Source organism: Sciurus vulgaris, assembly GCF_902686455.1.
Source record: "Sciurus vulgaris genome assembly, chromosome: 2".
Taxonomy (NCBI): Eukaryota; Metazoa; Chordata; class Mammalia; order Rodentia; family Sciuridae; genus Sciurus; species Sciurus vulgaris.
In genome coordinates, this window is record NC_136462.1 from 119,117,393 (window position 1) to 119,138,268 (window position 20,876).

General features: G+C 35.2%; 1 protein-coding gene across 3 annotated transcripts in view; it reads left to right on the forward strand.

Annotated features, from left to right (window-relative positions):
• Positions 1–20,876, forward strand: part of BBS4 (Bardet-Biedl syndrome 4) — a 50,224-nt gene that overhangs the window by 10,311 nt on the left and 19,037 nt on the right. Inside the window, exons 3-6 of one of the 3 annotated variants that reach the window (XM_079122822.1) lie at positions 14,504–14,601; positions 17,027–17,090; positions 18,261–18,372; positions 20,299–20,371. In XM_079122822.1, the coding sequence (XP_078978948.1) occupies positions 14,504–14,601; positions 17,027–17,090; positions 18,261–18,372; positions 20,299–20,371 (347 nt within the window). The remainder of the gene's footprint in view (positions 1–14,503; positions 14,602–17,026; positions 17,091–18,260; positions 18,373–20,298; positions 20,372–20,876) is intronic. The other 2 variants (XM_079122820.1, XM_079122821.1) reach the window with 2 other exon arrangements.

Sequence of the window (20,876 nt, forward strand, 5' to 3'; positions counted from 1 at the left end):
TCAGGAATGTATTTTGAGAGTAGTTTTTCAGGAATACATCTTTGACGGGAAGAGTTGTACATCTGTAATTTAGAGTATTTGTGAAATTCAGATGTAATTCTGCCAAGTTGGAATGTAATTGCTAATATTCTTTTTTTTCTAATGATAGGAATGGGCTAACATTCTTTATATCACTTCTGAATATGAGAATCATCTTGTTGTGATATCCGTCATTTCATTTAATCATCGGGTAATTTGGCTAGTTAAGTGGAGTTAGCATTTACTGTGATTGACTTTTCAATATTCATTCTTCCTCTGAAGTCAAATCCTATGGTTTGATTGACTCTAGACACAGGAGATGCTTGTATACCAGCCAAGAGTAGCCCATACCTAATTTAGGTTTTTGAGATACAAAGTTTTTAGCTGTGGGGAAAAGGGATTCATTTGGTATTTAATGCTAAAACACTTAATAGTGCTATAGGGCCCTTTTAATTAGTTTTTTAAAAAATACTTTTTAAATTGTCAGTGGACCTTTTATTTATTTATTTTTTATTTATATGCGGTGCTAAGAATCAAACCCAGTGCCTCACACATGCTAGGCAAGCGCTCTACCACTGAGCCACAACCCTAACCTTTTAATCAGGGTTTCCTTCATTTTCCATTGCAGAATAACCACTTTCTGATTTCTCTTATTAAAGTTTAGTTTTCTCTCCTTGAACCCCTTATACATTTGAGGACTTACCACATTCCAGGACTAGTTATATGTATTGGGGATACAAAGATAAACATGGTATGGAATCCTCTCTTATGGAATTGACAGTCTTCAGGACATATAGAGCATAAATAATTACAGTGCAGTATATGTTCCCCATGTCCTTTTTCTGAAGGTTAAATATTTCCAGGTGTGACAGTTTTTTTTAATGTGAGATGTTTAGAATTCCTTTGTCTTAATGGCTTTCATTCTCTGGTGAAATTTGGTGTCCTTCTTGGAAGTATAGAGTTCAGGACAAAACAGAATATTCCAGATATAGTGTAAACAGGGCCAAGTGGAATATCTGGAAGATAATATATTTTTATTTGGATCTTTTATTTCTGTGAATCTAGCTCAAGTTTGCATTGCCTTTTGGGCAGTTATTTCACAAATTTGCAATTTGTTTTATTGCATAGTGCCAGGTTGCCATTCATGTTATTGTCATTAACAATATAATATAATAACAGTATAAATGATGCGTTTGGTGTTGTACAAGGTGATGACACAAGCACCAAAAATGTCTAGGACATAACTTCTCTTAATTTCTACCTTCTGGAACCCATGATTTTATCTTGATATAGGTAATTATACGGTTATACTAATTGAATTTTGGAGTATTACTGGGTTAAACCCTCACAAGGTCATGATGGATTCAATTCACTAATTTTTTTTTTTTTTTTTTTTTTTGAGAAAAAGGGAAACAAAGGTTTATTGCTTTGCTAGCAAAGGAGAAACACAGGAGACTCCTGTCCCAGAGCCTGTGATTCTGCCCATCATGGGGAACAGGGGGTTTTTAAAGTGGTAATTCAGAGAAATGAGATGAGGGAAGAGAGGTCAGGAAGAAGATCAGGGAGGAGAAGGTCATGGAAAAGAAGGTTGGGAAAAAGAAAAACACAAGGGATATAGTCAAAGCATCAAGTGAACTCCTGTTATATTTCCCTACTATCAATTTCTAGCTTCCATTTCTATGGAAAGTGGGTAATGACATCTCTAAACTACTTCCTGCCGAAAAGGGGTGATAAAGGGGGTCTTTAGAATGGAGGCTTTTTACTTGTTTTGCCATTCTTCTGGGGTTTTGTTGCATAATTGCAAAGGGTGGAACAGCAACAGAGCAGTAAATGCAAACACACATACACAAGGGCAATGATGAACAGGGTAGTCAGAATGAGGTAGAGAAGACCTTGTAAAATAGACATATATTTCTTGGTATATATATTTCTTGGTATCCAAGAGAAGAGGTTATAGAACCAGTTAGTTAGGCCTATCCCCATCCATCCAAAAAGGATGTGTAATGGTCAAAAAGTCTGTTGTAGCCAGGTTGCTCCTTGCCTGATCTTTTCAATACTGGTCTCTACCTGTGAGGAGTTGTTATTATAAACCCAGCAAGTTGTATTAGCTATAGTACAAACTCCCCCTTGCTCGGCTAATGTAGTTCAATGCCATGTGGTTATCTAGAACTATCTTAGTTAAAGAGTCCAGAGAAGTCTGTAAATTTGAGATGGACAAGGATGTCTCATTGGCCAAAGTGATCGAAGTTTTTGATAGATTTCAGAGGACCCAGTGGTGTGCCCCAATTCCCCACTAGGGTAGTAAGGTATAACCAAAAAATCATTCATCGCCATCAGGAATTCCACCAGGAAGTCCCAGGCAAGTCGAGTAAAAATCTTTAGGGAGCTTGTCCAGTGAGCTGATTCCTTTAAGGAATTAATTAAAAGTGGTGTCACTAAATTCCCTAGAAGACATTGGGTGGGAGTTGTGAAGTTTCTGAGGCATTCAGTAGCTCAAGGATAATTATTAATTTTACAGACAAACACATGTCCTGTAGGGGCAGAGAAAACCATTGTTTCTTTAAAGAAATCCAGTAAGTCCCCAATGAGGAAATTATCACCAACTTTAAATCCTGTGTGTTCCATCCAAGAATGGTCTGGGAAGGATTAATCAGTTACTGCTGTAATCATCTCTGTGGGAAATTGGACAATATTTTATAAACACAAAGGTAATTGTTCTTGTTCCAGAAGAGTTATCATTTTGAGATTATTCTGGAATTATATTCCTCTATGGGCCAGGAAAGTGGTGTTAGATGCAGTAAGAGGAAGAGTGAGACAGGGAACACTGAAGACTGTCTCAGCTGGGTAATGCATTACTTGAACACAATATATAATGGTTTGGGCTCTGAGGTCCCATATTGGCATACAATCTCCATTCAGGATCTGAGTAAATTTTGTACCTGGATACACATAAGGGTCACCATGGTCCATAGAAGATTGGGCTCTTGGAAGGCAGATCCACCAACAACTGCCTGCGTTGAGGTAGCCAAGGTCTGTGCTATTTGACTAGACTGTTGTTTTCCCAGCATAGAGAAGAAATGGGGATAAGCAGCAAAGATAGTAAAAGCATAAAATCTCTCCTTATGTTTCCTTAAATAAGTATTTCAGATCCCCTAAGTGTTCTGATGTCCATGCAGGGGACACGACTTTATGCAAGTCTCTTGGACAATTTTTCATAGTTCACTAATACTCTGTTAATGATGTTCGTATCTGTGTTCATGAAGGATGTTGGTCTGAATTTTTTTGTTGTTGTTGTTTTTGTTTTTTTGCAATGCCTTTATCTGTATTTGATATTGAGATTATTCCAGCTTTATAGGATGAATTGGGAACTCACTGCCTCCTCTGTATCCTCAAAGATTTATTTTATAGAACTGGTGTCAGTTCTTTCTTAAATGTTTCTAGAATGTTACTGTAAAATAGTCCTAGCCTGGATTTTTCTTTTTTGGAAGATTTTTAAGTACAAATTCAGTTTATTTTATAGATGTAGAACTATCTGGTTATTTCTTCAGAGAAAGTTTTAATGTTTTTTGTCTCAGTTATCAAATTTATTGCCATAAATGTGAGTATTCATCATACTCATTTTGTTTATGATGTTTTTAGCATCCATAGTGATGTTTTCTCTATGATTTTGGTAATTTATTTCTTCTCTTTTTTTCTCATTTACTGTGGTTAACGGTTTTTACATTTTATGGATCTTTTCAAAGAACCAACTTTTGGTTTTACTGCTTTCTCCCAAATATTCCTATTTCTATATCAATTTCACTGATTACTATTCTTTAATGTTTTCTTGTGTTTAGTTTGCTCTTCTTTTTTACAGCTGCTGCTCTTCTTTCTCTTTCTTCTCATTCTTCAATCTGAAGCATTCTTTAATATTCATAAGATACTTTGTTCAGGGCTGGGGTAGTCCTAAATTGTAGAGTTCTGGCCTAACATGTTTGAGGCCCAGAGTTTGAGCACCAGCATTGACCAAAAAAAAAAAAAAAAAAAAAAAAAAAAAAAAAAAAGAAAAAGAAAGAAAAAGAAAGGAAGGCACCTGTGTTCCCAGAATTCTAAATAAATATAGAAATATATATAATTGTGATTTTTTTTTAAACTTTGCTTTTTTAAAAAGTTTTTTTTTTTTTTTTTTTTTTTTTTTTAAGCTGAGTGTGATGGCACATGCCTATAAGCCCAATGACTCAAGAGACTGAGACAGGGTGTCACAAGTTTGAGGCCAGCTGGGGGAACTTAGTACTTAGCAAGACCCTATCTTAAAATAGAAAGGGCGAGGGATGTAGCTCTGTGGTAGAGCCCTTGCATAGCATATGCAAAACTCTTGTGTTCAATCTTCAGTACTAGAAAAAAACTTAAAATTTAAAAAAAATTTAGCAAAATCAGATATAGATATTTATGGGTATATGTGACATTTCAATATATTTATACATGTATAATGATCAAATCAGGGAAATTATTTTAATTTCATTATCATTTCTTTTTTATTTTTGTATTAGGGTTTGAACTGAAGGGTTCTTAACCCCTTGGTCACATCCCTAGCCCTTTTTATTTTTTATTTTGATATAGGGTCTCACTAAATTGCTTAGGACCTCACTGAATTGCTGAGGCTAGCCTTGAATTGCAATCCTTCTGTCTTAGTCTCCTGAGTTGCTGGGATTATGGGCCTGAACCACCAGGCCCAGCTCATTATCATTTTTTTATGTTTGTAGACTTTGGACTTCTTTCTTCTAGTTCTTTGTTAAATATATAACACATTATTATAAACTACAGTTGCTTACTGTATTATAGAACACTGGAACTTATTACTCCTACTTATTTATTTATTTATTTATTTATGGTTCTGGGGGTTGAACCCAGGGGTGCTTTACCACTGAGCCAAGTTGCTTAGGGCCTACCTGAGTTGCTGAGGCTGGCCTTGAACTTGGAATTGTCCTGCCTCAGCCTCCTATGTCTCTGGGATTACAGGCATGTGCCAACATACCCAGACCTAATTTTATTTTGATTTTTGTTTTTGCAGTTTCTTATGGCAGAAACTTAAATCTTGATTTGAGATCTTTTTTTAATCATTTAGTGCTCTATATTTCTCTCTAAGCACTGTTTAACTGTTTCATACACACTTCATACATTGTTTTTAAACTTTTATATAGGTCTGAATATTTAAAATCTTTCTTTGTGACTATTCCTTTGGCCCGTGCACTATTTAAAAAGATAGCTGGGTGTGGTGGCTCACTCCTATAATCCAGTGGCTTGGGAGGCTGAGGCAGGAGGATCATGAAAGCAAAGCCAGCCTCAGCAACTTAGGGAGGCCATAAGCAACTCAGCAAGACCCTCTCTCTAAATAAAATATAAAAAAGGGCTGAGGGTGTTGCTCAGTGGTAAAGCACCCCTGGGTTCTATACCTGGTACCAAAAAAACCTCAAGAAAGATATTATTTAATTTCCCTTTATTTGTGGATTTTCCAGGTACATTTTTGTTATTAGCTTACAGTGTAATTCTGTAGTGGATAGAGACGATTCTTTATATGACTTATAGGATGACCCATAATGTAGCCGGTGTTGATGATGTTCCACATGACTTGAAAAGAATGTTTATTTTAATTGGATGAAGTATTTTAAGTCAATTGGGTCAAATTGGTTGGCAGTGTTTTACATACTTAGTTATAGTTATTAATGTTCTTATATAGATACTGTGTTATGCAAATGTAATTGTGAATTTGTCTTTTTCTACTTTCAGTTCTACCAGTGTTTGCTTTGTGTATGGTAAATGATTGAAATACCATTTAGGACTGTAGGACTTCTTAGTGCATTGACCCTCTTATCTTACTTAGTTTCCCTCTCTAATCCCTCAAAATTCTACCTTGTCTGTAAAGCTATGTGTGCCCCTTTTGTTTTGACTACTGTTTGCATGATAATTAGTGTGTAGTTTACAAACAATAAACTTCACTTTTTTTTCACTGTGGATCAAACCCAGGGAAAAACTCATGTATGCTACGCAGGCACTCTATCACTGCACTACACCCCAAGTCCAAATTCACCTTTTTTAGTACAAGGTTCTGGGAGTTTTGAACAAGTGAAAATAATCATGTAACCACCACACCACACCACACACACACAATCAAGATATAAAAGTTTAGCCGGGTGCTGTTGTGCATATCTGTAGTCCCAGCAACTTGAGAGGCTGAAGCAGGATGATTGCAAGTTTGAGGGCAGCCTCAGCAATTTAGTGAGGTCCTAAGCAACTAAGACACTGCCTCAAAATAAAAAATAAAATGGGCTAGGGATGTGGCTTAGTGGTAAAGCACCTCTTGTTTAAATCCTCTGCCCCCCAAAAAGATAAGTGTAATCACATGCCCCCAACCCTGCAATTAACCTTGAGTTTGTAGTAAACTACTTCCACTTCCAGAGGCTGGCAACAATTGATCTGATTTTTTACTTCCTATGATTCTGCCTTTTCCAGAATGCTTTATAAACAAAATCATATATAACCTTTTATGTATCTTTTAAAGCCTGATATGATGTTTTTGAGATTTATTCATCTGTTGTATGTTTGAGTTTCTTTTTATAAATGAGTAATATTTACTTATAAACATATTCCACAGTTTATTCGTCCACTCACCACTTGAAATTTTTGGCTATTACAAATAAATCTTCTAGGTAAGCATTCACCTAGAATATTTTGTGTGAACGTAAGTTCTCCTTTCACTTGTATACTGACCTTGGAGTCGGATTGCCAGATAGTATCGTGAGCATGTATTTAATGTTATTAGAAATTGTCAAACTTTTTCCAAGGTAGTTATACTGTTTTGTATTCCGCCTGCAATATATGAGAATTCAGCTTTCTCAGCATCCTTATCAGCACATTGTATTGTCAGCGATTTTGTTGTTGTTCTGGAGGCTTTTTGTATTATGCAGTCTGATATCAAACTTGTAGGCTCAAGAGATGCTTTTGCCTCAGCTGCCTGAGTGCTGTGACTCCAGACAGGAGCCCTAACTCCTGGTGGGAGGCCGGGTGGAGTGAGTGTCAGTATTTTTTTAAAAGGCATTCTAGTGGATATGAAATTGTGTTTCCTTCTTTTAATCTGCATCTTCTTAATTGTTGATATTGAGCATCTTGTCGTGTGCTTATCTGCAAGTCTTATATCTTCAGTGAAGTGTTGAAATCATTTGTCCATTTAAAAACAAAATTGGGGCCAGTTGTGGGGGTGTGCTTGGGAAAAGCTGAGGCAGGAGAATTGTTTGAGGAGAGCCTGGGTAATAGAGCAAGATCCTATCTAAGACTCTATTTCAAAAAAAAGGGGGGGTTGTTTTCTTAATATTAAGTGTTGAGAGTTCTTTATATATTCTGGAAATATATTATTTTTATCTTTATCAGATTGGTGATTTACACATATTTTTCTCACAGTCTGTGGCTTCTTTTCCACTATTTTTGTAAGAAAAGATGTTTTCAATTTTGATGGAGTGCATTTAAAAGTTTTTTCTTTTATGACTCATGCTTTTAGAATAATACCTAAAAAATGTTTGCCCAAACCAAGGTCACAAGATTGTCTCATCTTTTCTTCTAGATGTTTTATAGTTTTATACTTTATTTGCTCTAATATCTATTTTTATTATAAAAATTTATTCTTTTTTTATTTTATGTGACCCATTTTAATTTTTGCATATGGTGTGTAGTGTAGATTGAGGTTTACTTTTGTTGTACTCTTACAATACTATTTATTAAAAAGACTATCCTTTCTTCATCAATTTGATTTAATAGCCTTGTTGAAAATAAGTTGACCATGTAATTTTGGATTTATTTTTGGACTCTTTCACTTACATTTTATCTTTATGTTTATCCATTTGTTACAAATCTGTTGATTATATAATCTTTTAGTGTTGAGATCAGGTTTTATAGCCTTCCAGTTTTTTCCATTTTAAGAATTGTCTTGATTATTCTAGTTTCTTTGCCTTTCATATCACTCTTTAGAATCATCTTGTTGATTTCTATAATGCAGCCTCTGAAAATTTTGTAACAATTGCATTGTAGCTGTAGACCAATTTGGGGGGAATTGACAGCTTTACAATATTTGGTTTTTAAGTTCATGAATTTGGTATATCTCTTAATTGATATAAATTTGCTTTGATTTACTTCATCAGCATTTTGTAGTTTTCAATATAGTGATGCACATTTTTTTTTAGATTTACATCTATTTCATGTTTGTTGGTACTATTGTAAATGTCAGTTTTTGTTTTAGTTCCCAGTTGTTCATTATTAGTATACAGAAATATGATTGCATGTTGACTTCGTTTCCCTCAATCTTGCTAGTCTCACTTATTCTAGTAGCTTTTTCTTAGATTTTGGAGATTTTAAAAATGTAGACAGTGATGCCATCTGTGAAGCAATCTTGGTTTTTCTTTATTTTTAATTATCTTTTTATTTTTCTCTGATTTTTAAATTGTTTATTTTTTGAGCTGGGGTCTTGTTATATTGATCAGTCTGGTCTCAAGTTCCTGGGCTTGTATCAGATCACATATAGGGGGAAACCAATATGGAGATCAACAGACTTCTCAGCCCAGATTCTAAAAGCTAGAAGGATCTGGAACAATATATACCAAGCTCTGAAAAAAAATGGATGCCAACCAAGAATCTTATATTGAGCAAAACTAACCTTCAGATTTGGTGACAAAATAAAATCCTTCCATGATAAACGAAAGTTAAAAGAATTTACAAATAGGAAGCTTGTAGTACTGAACATTCTCAGCAAAATATTCCATGAGGAAGAAATGAAAGACAATGATGAAAGTCAGCAAAGGGAGGAACTACACTAAAGGAAAATCCAATCAAAGGAGAAACCAAGTCAAGTTAAAACCAAAAATAAGCCCAAATGACTGGGAATATAAATATATCTCAGTAATAACCCTGAATTTTAATCAAAAGACATAGACTAGCAGATTGGATTAAAAAAAAGAAAGATCCAACAATATGCTCCCTTTAACAGACTCATCTCATAGGAAAAGACATCCACAGACTGAAGGTGAAAGAATGGGAAAAAACATCATGCACATGGACTTAGTAAAAAAAACAGGGGTTTCCATCCTCATATCAGATAAAGTGGCCTTCAAGTGAAAGTTATAAGGGATAAGGAAGGACATTTCATACTGTTTAAGGAAACCATAAATCAATAAGACATAACAATAATTAATATTTATGCCCCAAACAATGGAGTATCTATGTACGTCAAACAAACCATTCTCAATTTCAGGAATCAAATAGACCACAACACAATAATACTGAGTGATTTTAACACACCTCTGTCACCACTGGATAGATCTTCCAAACAAAAACTAAACAAAGAAACCATAAAACTGAATAATATAATCAATAATTTAGACTTAATAGACATATATAGAATATTCCATCCATTAACAAGTGAATACACTTTTTTTTTCAGCAACACATAGATCCTTCTCTAAAATAGACTATATGTTATGCCACAAAACAACTCTTAACAAATACAAAAATACAGATACTACCTTATGTTCTATGACATCATGATTGAATGAAATTGGAAATCATTGGTAAATTAAGAAATAGAAACTACTCCAACACCTGGAGACTAAATAATACACTATTAAATGATGCATGATAGCAGAAGACATCAAAGAAGAGATAAAAAAAATTCTTAGAGGTAAATGAGACCACAAATACAACATATCAAAATCTGTGGGACACTATGAGAGCAATACTAAGAGGAAAATTCATTGCATGGAGTTCATTCAATAAAAGAATACATGTCAACAAATAAATGACCTACGTTACATCTCAAAGCCCTAGAAAAAAAGCACAGATCAACGCCAAAAGTAGTAGAAGACAGGAAATATTAGTATCAACTGAAATCACCCAAATTGAAACAAAGAAACAGTTGAAAAATTTTCACCTGATTTTGACAAAACAAAAAGTGGTTCTTTGGAAAAATAAAATTAATAAACCCTTAGACACCCTAATGAAAAGAAAGAGAGAGAAAACTCAAATTACTAAAATTTGTGATGAAATATCATGACAGAAACTATTGAAATACAAAAGAAAATTAGAAGCTATTTTGAAATTAACCAAAATAGAAAATCTCAAAGACAGTGACAGGATTTTAGAGACATGTGATCCACCCAAACTGAATCAGGAGGACATACACAATTTAAACAGATCAATTTCAAGCAATGAAATAGAAGATGCCATCAAAAATCTACCAACCAAGAAAAGCCCAGGACCAGATAGATTCTCAACCAAGTTCTACAAGACCTTCAATGAAGAACTAATACCAATACTCCTCAAAGTATTCCATGAAATAGAAAAGGAGGAAACCCTTCCAAACTCATTCTATGAAACAAGTATCACCCTGATACCAAAAGTAGATAGACACATTAAGGAGAGAAAACTTGAGACCAATATCCCTGATGAACATAGATGCAAAAATTCTTAACCAAATTCTGGCAAATCACATACAAAAATATATTAAAAAGATTGTGCACCAGGACCAAGTGGGGTTCATCCCAGTGTTGCAAGTTTGGTTCAATATCTGGAAATCAATATGTGTAATTCATCACATCAATAGACTTACAGTTAAGAATCATATGATTATTTCAATAGAAAATACAGCACCCTTTCATGCTCAAAATACTAGAAAGAATAGGGATAGTAGGCACATACCTCAACATTGTGAAGGCTATCTATGCTAAGCCCACAACCAACATCATTCTAAATGGAGAAAAACTGGAAGCATTCCCTCTAAAAACCCGAACAAGACAGGGATGCCCTCTTTCACCACTTCTATTCAACATCATCCTTGAAACTCTAGCCAGAGTAATTAGACAGACCAAAGAAATTAAAGGGATACTAATAGGAAAAGAAGAACTCAAGCTGTCACTATTTGCCAACGACATGATTCTATATTTAGAGGATCCAAAAAATTCCACCAGAAACCTTGTAGAAGTTATAAATAAATTCAACAAAGTAGCAGGATATAAAATCAACACTCATAAATCTAATACATTTCTATTCATAAGTGATGAATCCTCTACCCCATTAAGTACCCCATTAACTACCCCATTAACAATAGCCTCAAAAAAAAATAAAACATACTTGGGAATCTAACAAAAGAGGTGAAAGAACTCTATAGTGAAAACTACAGAATACTAAAGAAAGAAATTGAAGACTTTAGAAGATGGAAAGATTTTCCATGTTATTCAAAAGGCACTGTATGAGTGTATTTTTTTCCCCACAACCTTTCCAACATTTTATTGTTACTTGTATTCTTGATAATTGTCATTCTGACTGTAGTGAGAGAAAATCTTAGAATAGATTTGATTATCATTGCTCTGATTGCTAGGGATGTTGAACATTTTTTCATATATCTGTTGATCACTTGTATATCTTCTGGTATCTGCTCAGTTTCTTAGCCAATTTATTGATTGGGTTACTTGTTGTTTTTTTTTTTTTTTGGTGTTGTTTTTGAGTTCTTTATATATCCTGGAAATTAGTGCTCTCTCTGAGGGGCCTATGGTTAAGATTTTCTCCCATTCTGTAGGCTCTCTCTTCACATTATTGATTGTTTCCTTTGATGAGAAGAGGCTTATTAGTTTGAATCTATCCCAATTATTGATTTCTGCTTTTATTTCTTGTGCTTTGGGAGTCATGTTAAGGAAGTCTAGTCCTAAGCCGACACAGTAAATATTTGGACCTACTTTTTCTTCTGTTAGGTGCAGTGTCTCTGGCCTAATTCCTAGGTCCTTGATCCATTTTGAGTTGAGTTTTTTGCAGAGTGAGAGATAGGGGTTTAGTTTCATTTTGTTGCATATGGATTTCCAGTTTTCACAGCACCATTTGTTAAAGAGGCTATCTTTTCTTCATTGTATGTCTTTGGCACCTTTGTCTAGTATGAGAAAATTGTATTTATGTGGTTTTGTCTCTGTGTTGTCTATTCTGTACCATTGGTCTACCTGTCTATTTTGGTGCCAATACCTTGCCATTTTTGTTACTATTGCTCTGTAGTATAGTTTGAGGTCTGGCATTTTGATACCTCCTGCTTCATTTTTCTTGCTAAGGATTGCTTTGGCTATTCTGGGTCTCTTATTGTTCCAAATGAATTTCATGATTGCTTTCTCTATTTCTATGAGGTACGTCATTGGGATTTTAATTGGAATTGCATTGAACCTGCATAACACTTTTGGTAGTATGACCATTTTGACAATATTAATTCTGTCTCTAGAATAACATGGGAAGTCTTTCTGTCTTGTAAGGTCTTCAATTTCTTTCTTTAGTGTTCTGCAGCTTTCATTGTAGAGTTCTTTCACCTCTTTTGTTAGATTGATTCCCAAGTATGTTTTTTCTGAGGCTATTGTTAATGGGGTAGTTTTCCTAATTTCTCTTTCAGAGGATTCGTCACTTATGAATAGAAATGTATTAGATTTATGAGTGTTGATTTTATATCCTGCTTCTTTGCTGAATTTATTTATTAGTTCTAGAATTTTTCTGGTGGAATTTTTTGGATCCTCTAAATACAGAATCATGTCATCAGCAAATAGTGATAGTTTGAGTTCTTCATTTTTTTAAGGATGAATAATATTTTATGTGTATACCACATTTTGTTTATCTGTTTATTTTTGATGGACATTTGGGTTGTTTTCTGTGTTTTTATGAATCAGTAATTCTTAAGGAATTTAAAGGTTGTGGAGATTGGGAATACACAGATATTCTGGAAATATGTCATTTCCTATGTCTTATTTAATATTTTCATCTACAGATTATATATGTTTCATTCCCATTAATTTTATCAGATATGGTTTTTTGTTGTTTTTAGTTATGCATGACAATAGAATCTGTTTTGATATAATTATACACGCATGGAATATATCTTGTTTGATTTCATTAATTTTTCCCTGTTTTGATTATCATGTATACAGAATTGTAGAGTTAATAGGCAAGGCATGAAATTTTTTATTTTTTAAATTTTCTTTTAGAAGAGATGCAATGGTATAGAGTGATATTGTAAACTCAAAATGGTTTGGTGGCTCCTCCTTTTTTTACTTGTTCCCTTTAATGCATAAGTGACAGAGATATAGGCCATACAATTAAAAGTTGGTCAAGGGACTAGGAATGTAGCTCAGTGAGAGAGTGCTTGCCTAGCATACAAAGACTTTGGGTTTGATCCCTAGCACCACAATAAAGGAATGAAGGAAGGGAGGGAGGGAGGGAGGGAGGGAGGGAAGAAGGAAGGAAGGAAGGAGGGAGGGAGGGCCAAGATTACTCAGTAAGCCACTTGTCCCAGCACTCTTCATTATGCACTTCCTTACCCATTTTACACATATACACACATCTTCAATCTCAGTGATTTGTGTGTTTTTTAATAGGAAATTTAATTCAGAAGGTGGTTATACAGAATGTGAATGGCTAAAATCTGGTGGGCAGAGATTGGGGTTGCATGCCTGTAACCTAGCAGCTTGGGAGGCTAAGGCAGGAGAATTGCAAGTTCAAAGCCAGCCTCAGCTACTTAGCCTTATGTAACTTAGGGAGACCCTGTCTCAAAATAAAAAATAAAAAGGACTGGGAATGTGACTTAGGTTAAGTGCCTCTGGGTTCAATTCCTAATACAAAAAGAAAGAAAGATCTCAAATAGGCCCTTGCTGACTTGAAGCACGGTTCTACTAAGAGAATTGTACTGTATGTCACCAACCAGATTTTAAAATAAAAACGTTCAGGAATGTTTACTTTAAAGCTTTTTTTTTTTTTTGAGAAGTTAGCATTACTTGAAGTCTCCTTTTTATCTTTTCCCAGTCCTCTCTGCCCTCTTTCTCAAGGTTTTCACTATTCTAAGGCTGGTGTTGATCCTTCTCCTTGATACCATAGAAAAGTAATTTATTAATGAATTTTTACCTGTATTGATTTTATAGTTTCTTAATCATGAGCCATATTAAGTGACCTAAATAGATTTTTTTACTTGTTGATTTCTTATTCCTGAGCAACAGTATAATGTTCCAATTTGAGCTATTTCTAAAGATTGTGTTTTAACTATTTACAATAAGTTTGGTACTTTGATCTATCAGGTGTGACATTAACTATGTTAAATATAGTTTGTTAGAAATATTTCTGAAAAATTCATTAGAAGGACTTCCTAGTCACCTTCTATATTCATTGGGGAGAGAGAGAGGAAATGAAAGACGATTTTGTTTTTCAGGCCAAGTTATCTTGTGAAAAATTGATGTTATAAGACACAAAAACTCTAGAGAAACATATATCCAATGTGTAATAGCAGGACAATTATCTCTTAGATTAATAGTTTATATATTTTGCTGTACTATAATATATTCTTATAATTAGCAGCATGAATAATTGTGATATTGCAATATGCTTGAGATTTGTTTAGCCATGAGAACAACACTGAAGGGAACATAATCAAATAATGATTGTGTCATTTGTTTAGTTGTAATATGCTCTCTAGTCCCAGACTTTCCTATTTTGGAGAAGCAGAACTGGTTGATACATCTCCACTATATCCAGAAGGATTATGAAGCATGCAAGGTGAGAGGCTGCAATGATAAGAGAAAATGGGAGGCATGCTGTGGGGTAGGCAACTAACAGTGTCTGCAGCACAGTATGGTTGTTGATATCCCACTAATAAAATGTGAATTCATCCTTCCCTACACTTTATGTATTGGTTAGCTTTGTCATGGTAGTGCTGCTTAACAAATAGCCTCAAAGTTTCAGTGACCCCCACCCAACAGTAGGCATTTATTAATTGCTCATGGGCTTCCAGATTGACTGTGGGTTGGCCAGGTTTGACTGTAGACTGTGGGTCTGGTTCAGGTGTGTTCCATTTATCTTCTCATGTCAAGGCAAAGCTGAAAGGGCAGTCACTTTTTGGGACTTTTTGGTTTCTTGATGGAGGCAGATGTTACCTCAGAGTATTATCTATTTTTTTGATCTTTGGATAGATAAGAAGTGGTATTTTATTGATAATTCTCTTAATTATGGTGAGGTTGACCATCATTTGTATAAATATACAAGTGGTTTTAAATAAAAACCATTTATTTTCTTTTATTTTCTATCTTACTAAAGTTTCTTTTCCTTTTCCTTCTGTGATTTTACCCTTTCTGTGTTTCCCTTTTCATTTTGGCCGCTTTTCAATTTCCTTGTTTATTTGACCTCTCTTTGCTGCTGCCGCCGCTTTTTTTTTTTAAAACAGTACTGGGCGGGTTGGGGAGATAGCTCAGTTGGTAGAGTGCTTGCCTTGCAAGCATCAAGGCCCTGAGTTCATATCCCCAGCACCAAAACAAAAAACAAAAAACAAAAAAACAGTACTGGGGATTTAACCTAGAGCCCCTCTACCACTGGGCTATTTCCCCAGTCATTTTTCTTTTTTGAGACAGAGTCTTACTGAATTGCCCAGGCTGACCTCAAATTTGTGATCCTCCTGCCTCAGCCTCCCCACTCACTGAAATTACAGGTGTGTACCACCATGCCCAGCCTTCTGATTATTTCCTAAGAGTTGAGGATGTTCCTGGTTCTTAGATCCCTTTGTTCATTCAACACATTTCTTCCTGATTTCCAGATCAGTCTGATGCCCACAAGCATTTCAAATTCAACTTGCCTGTGGCAGAATGAACGTATTCTCTTCTAAACCTGTTTCTTATCCCATTTCCATCTCAGAGATGGATATCATCATTCACCCAGCTGTGAATGTGTAAAGTTTCCTCTTCCATTTCTTGATAATCATCAAGTTCTCTTCTCTTACCACCTCTTGAAATTGTCTACTCTACCTGTTTCCTGTCTTAATCCTCATTATTTTAATTTAAACTATCATAAGAGTTCTACCAACCTTGCCTTTAATCTTGTCTCATTTCATTCTGTCTTCAACAATGTGCCCAAAGTGATATTTCTATATAACAAACAGAATTGAATTCTTTCCTGAGAAAACTTTCCCCATTGTACTCTAGCATTTTGGTATGGCATTTGAAGTTTTCCTCTCTGACAATCTTGGTTGTCTCAGCTTCTTTTCCAGTTCCTGCCAACAGGGTGTTTGAAACTATTCCAGGAAGCCTTACCTAACTTAAGTGAGAATCAGTTGCTTGTCCCCTGAACTATTAGAGCATCTTGGGCTTAGCCCATAGTAGTGAAAGAGCCTATGGTGGGCTGGGGTTGTAGCTCAGTGGTAGAGCGCTTGCCTAGCATGCGTGAGGCACTGGGTTCGATCCTCAGCACCACATAACAGTAAATAAATAAAATAAAGGTATGTGTTCATTTACAACTTAAAAAAAAAAAAAAAAGAGCCTATGGAGGCTGTGGTTCATTCATCAGGGAACCACTGGCATCTATCTTGGTTCTTGAAAATCACATATTATTCCAGCTTGTATAGTTAGATTTTAGACAGGGGTTGGCAGACTTTCTGTACTAGGCCAGGTAGTAAATAGTTTATTGACTTATTTATTTTTGCTACTGGGGATTGAACCCAGGGGTGCTTAACCGCCGAGCCACATCTCAGGCCTTTTAATATTTTATTTAGAGACAGGATCTCACCAAATTGCTTATGGCCTCGCTGAGTTGCTGAGGCTGGCTTTGAACTTGCGATCCTCCTGCCTCAGCCTCCTGAGTGCTGGGATTACAGGCATGGGCCACTGGTGCCTGGCTAAATAGTTTAATTTTTGCAGGCCACCTGTAGTATCTCATATTCGTCATATTATTTTTTGTAACTTTGAAAATGTAAGAACCACTCAGCTTAAGAGTTGTACAAAAGTAGCCTGTGAGTCCTGTAATTTGTCAACCCCATTCTAAAAATGTAATCAAAACAAAACTTGAGATTTAAAAAAAAATCTGATTGAGCTATTTTATTAGTCACTATTAGTTATCTTAGGTTTCTCATGTATGACCTTTGTCCATGTCCATTTTTTCTTAAAGACACTTGAAGACATTTCACCACTACTCAGAGGTATTTTTCTTCCTCTTTCAGGCCATTATCAAAGAACAGCTTCAGGAGACTCAGGGGTTGTGTGAATATGCTATCTATGTCCAAGGTAAGTCACATATTTCTTCTTACTGGAGAAATATACTTGGCCTAGGTTCTTGGAAGAGGGCCAAACAACTTATGAAATACTTAAATTCAAGTAAATCTTTCACACAGGTCTTGTTCAGTATTTTTTGAGATCTGAGCATAATTCTTTGATTTCAAAAGTGATTAGTACTATGCAAAACATTACTGTCACTACTCACCCCTTTTTATGTTCCTGTCCATTCTTTTTCAGAATGGATGCTTGGGATCACTGTCTCACACTGTGGTTTCAGGGCCAGAAAGTACTTTGGAAGGGTTCCTTGTAGTCCAGCTAAAGGAATGAGAAAAGGCTTTGAGGATTTTGTAAAGTGAGTTGGGAGGAAGAGAATCCTGGAGTTGTATAGGATAAATCAGAGAATAAATTGAACTCTTCAGAAACTAATACAGGAACCATTCACTTAAATTTTACTCTTTAATGCCAAAAGTGGAATTCCTTAGTTTTTCCAGGAACTCTGTTTTTGACTCTTAGATATAAATGAATGGTTTGTTTACCATTCATAGTCTTCAAACTAATATGTACTTTTCTGACATTATTGGTAAGATAGTGAAACATTTAGGATATCATGGCAAAAAAAAAAAAAAAAATTGCTCTTTTATTCCCAATAGCACAAGTTCTAGACTTCTACTGCCTCATAAATTCTTCTGAAAACTTAGGCCTAAGAAAAATTACTGGTTCTAAAAGGTCACTTTACTGAAAACCAATATAATGAAATATTACCGTATTCTTTGCTAAAATATCCTTGTTGGACATGGCGTGTTGATTCCACTAGTACCATTTTGGGACTCTTTCTGTTCACTATAAAGTAGAATTCCAAATGATAGTGAAGCATCTGATGGGGAAGCCAACATTTTTTGTGAAGAAATGTTTCCATGATAATTTGCAAAGATAACTGTGTGATGGATGCTTAGAAGAATAAGTAGGTTTGAGTTAACCTTATTTTAAAAGAAGTTTTAGTTAGTTGACAGTTTTGCTTTTTTCAACTATCTGAAGTGATATAGGATTATATTTAAGACATAGTTATCTAAAGGATTTTTTCTATGTGGTTTCTCATCTCCCTCTTTTCCAATTTTCCTATTGCCAGACTTGTCTTCCTAGAACATGATTTTATTTTCTCTCTTTTCTTTTTCTTGGCAGCATTGATATTTCGCCTGGAAGGAAATATTCAAGAATCCCTAGAACTCTTTCAGACATGTGCTATTCTTAACCCGCAGTGTGCTGATAACCTCAAGCAAGTGGCCAGATCTTTGTGAGTATTGGCAGCTTAGAGACCCTAGGGAAGTCATGGAGTACAATGTAAAATGCATTCTTAGGCTGAGTCTACTGCTGGCAGCCTGATACACTGGACGAAAGTGGCTTGATAGATATAATGGTATTCATTTGAAGAGTGTGGATTAATCTTGAAATTTGAGAAAAAAAGATAAATAGTATTAAAGAACTAAGTATTTTCCCAGGTGCGGTGGTATGTGTCTGTAATTCCAGCAATTTGAGAAGTTGAGGCAGGAGAATTCCAAGTTTGAGGCCAGACTGGGCAACTTAATGAGACCCTCTCCAAAATAAAATGGGTCAAAATAAAAAATAAAAGGCTAGGGATGAAGGTTCATCAACACCTAAAAATATATGAAAAAATTATTTTAAAAAAAGGCTGGGGATGTAGCTTAGTTATTGAGTGCCTCTGGGTTCAATCCTGAGCACTAAAACAAACAAAGAAAACAAAACCCAAGAGAAAACGAAACAAACCAAAACAAACAAATAAACTACCCAAACCAGGTATTGTAGTCACTGTGCATTCTAACTTGAAGAACAGATACTGCTTATCACATAAATGTCATCCTCTTGTGCCTTAATCATATTGGCAATCTGTGGAGTTTCCCTGATCTGCTATTCAACACTTATATGATACTTGATACAGAGTAGGATTTTAGTATTTGTTGCATGGATGCCCTAAAAGTTTCTAAGTGGAAGTAATCTCCAAAATAGTTATAAGCTGTCAGATATACTCCTTTTCCAGAGTAGTAGAGTGTTCAGTGGAGTTCCCACCTTCATTTTCTTCCCTACATTGTTATTCTTCCTTGCATTGTTTTTATATAGAGGCAGGTTTTCCTGTTCATGATCCAGTATCAAGGAAAAATGATGATGATAAATGATAAATGATGGTAGCTCTTGTTAATGTTATGTCATTTGGCTTGTTTCCTTTTTGGTCTATATTTATAGTACATTGTAGAAAAAAAATTACAGAACACTTTCACCAAAATTGGTATATGATGAGACAAAGGCCTTGGAACAGCTGCCAGTGCAGTGCTTACCAAGACAGCTTCAGCTGTGGGTGTGTAGCAACCTGCTTAGCCTTTCCAACATGACCAGCTCAAGAAAAATGTCTTCTAGAATTCCCAGAGAGTGTAATATGTGGGGCCAGATGCAGTGTGCATGCCCATAATCCCAGCAACTTAGAAAACTGAACAGGTTGAGATGTTTGTTCTAAGACATGTAACCTATCATTAACTGTCTGAAGTGTTCACTACCAAGTTGTATCCCTTAGTAGACCAGACCAAATCTTGTCCCTGAAGTGTTCCCAAGATAGACCTTGATGTTTAAAAGAAAAAAATTTGTTACAATGGCTTGAGTTTCATCTTGTTAAGATCCGCTTTTTACACTCTCCATCCCTGTAGTTACCCACTGTGCATGTACTAGTCCTCTAGAACCAAGTGTGTTACACTGAACCAGCTTGCTGGGTGGGAGGAACTCTCCAGGGCTTGTTTTCCAAAGAAAAGTGTTTAGAGAACAAAACTTAAACCTCCCTATGTGTTGCAAAGCCGTTCAAAAAGTAACTCAGTAAGGCTTGTGAATGGAAATACATAGTACCCAAGTCAGCATTCTGCTTAAAAAGTAATAAATGCAGATGAGTTAAAAAAAAAAAAAAAAAGAAAAAGAAAACTGAAGCCAGGAGGATTGTGAGTTCAAAACCAGCCTCAACAAAAGCAGGGAACTAAGCAACTCAGTGAGACCCTGTCTCTAAATAAAATATAACATAGGGCTGGGGATATGGCTCAGTGGTTGTGTGCCCCTGAGTTCAATCCTGAGTAATCCTGTCCCCATACACAAAAAATGTGGGATTAGTGAAGTTAGTCTTCTAAGAATTTTGAAGTAATGATTATGGAAAATGCATCTTTTACAGATTTCTTTTGGGAAAACATAAAGCTGCCACTGAAGTATATAATGAAGCAGCTAAACTTAACCAGAAAGATTGGGTGAGTAGAGAATTTTCAGTCGTTTCTTTTATTCAGCATGGTAATGGTTCCGTTTATGAAATGACTATCATAAAATTATCATAAAATGACTATTAAAAATAATAGTGACATTAGAACTTCAGAGAAACCCATGTAATCAATGTAGCCCTTCTCTCATAAAGATGCATGTCTTAAGTTATATTATATTATATATTATATGTTTTAATAGAATTCTTATATGCCAAAATGTCCGTATTTTACTCTCAAATTTTATTGATGATTTGACTAATTATAGGATCAAAAATCATGTTTTCTCATACTTCACAGATATTGCTACATGGTTTTCTAATTGTCAGTGTTGCTAGTGAGCAGTTATGGTCTGATTCTTGTTGATAACCCTACTTTTCTCTCTAGAAACTTTGGGAATTTTCTTTTTATCATTAGTTTCAAACCATTAGTAATAGGTCTATTTGTGTTTATTTTTTTCCCCATCTGTTTGACACTCATCTAGTTATTTCATTCTGAA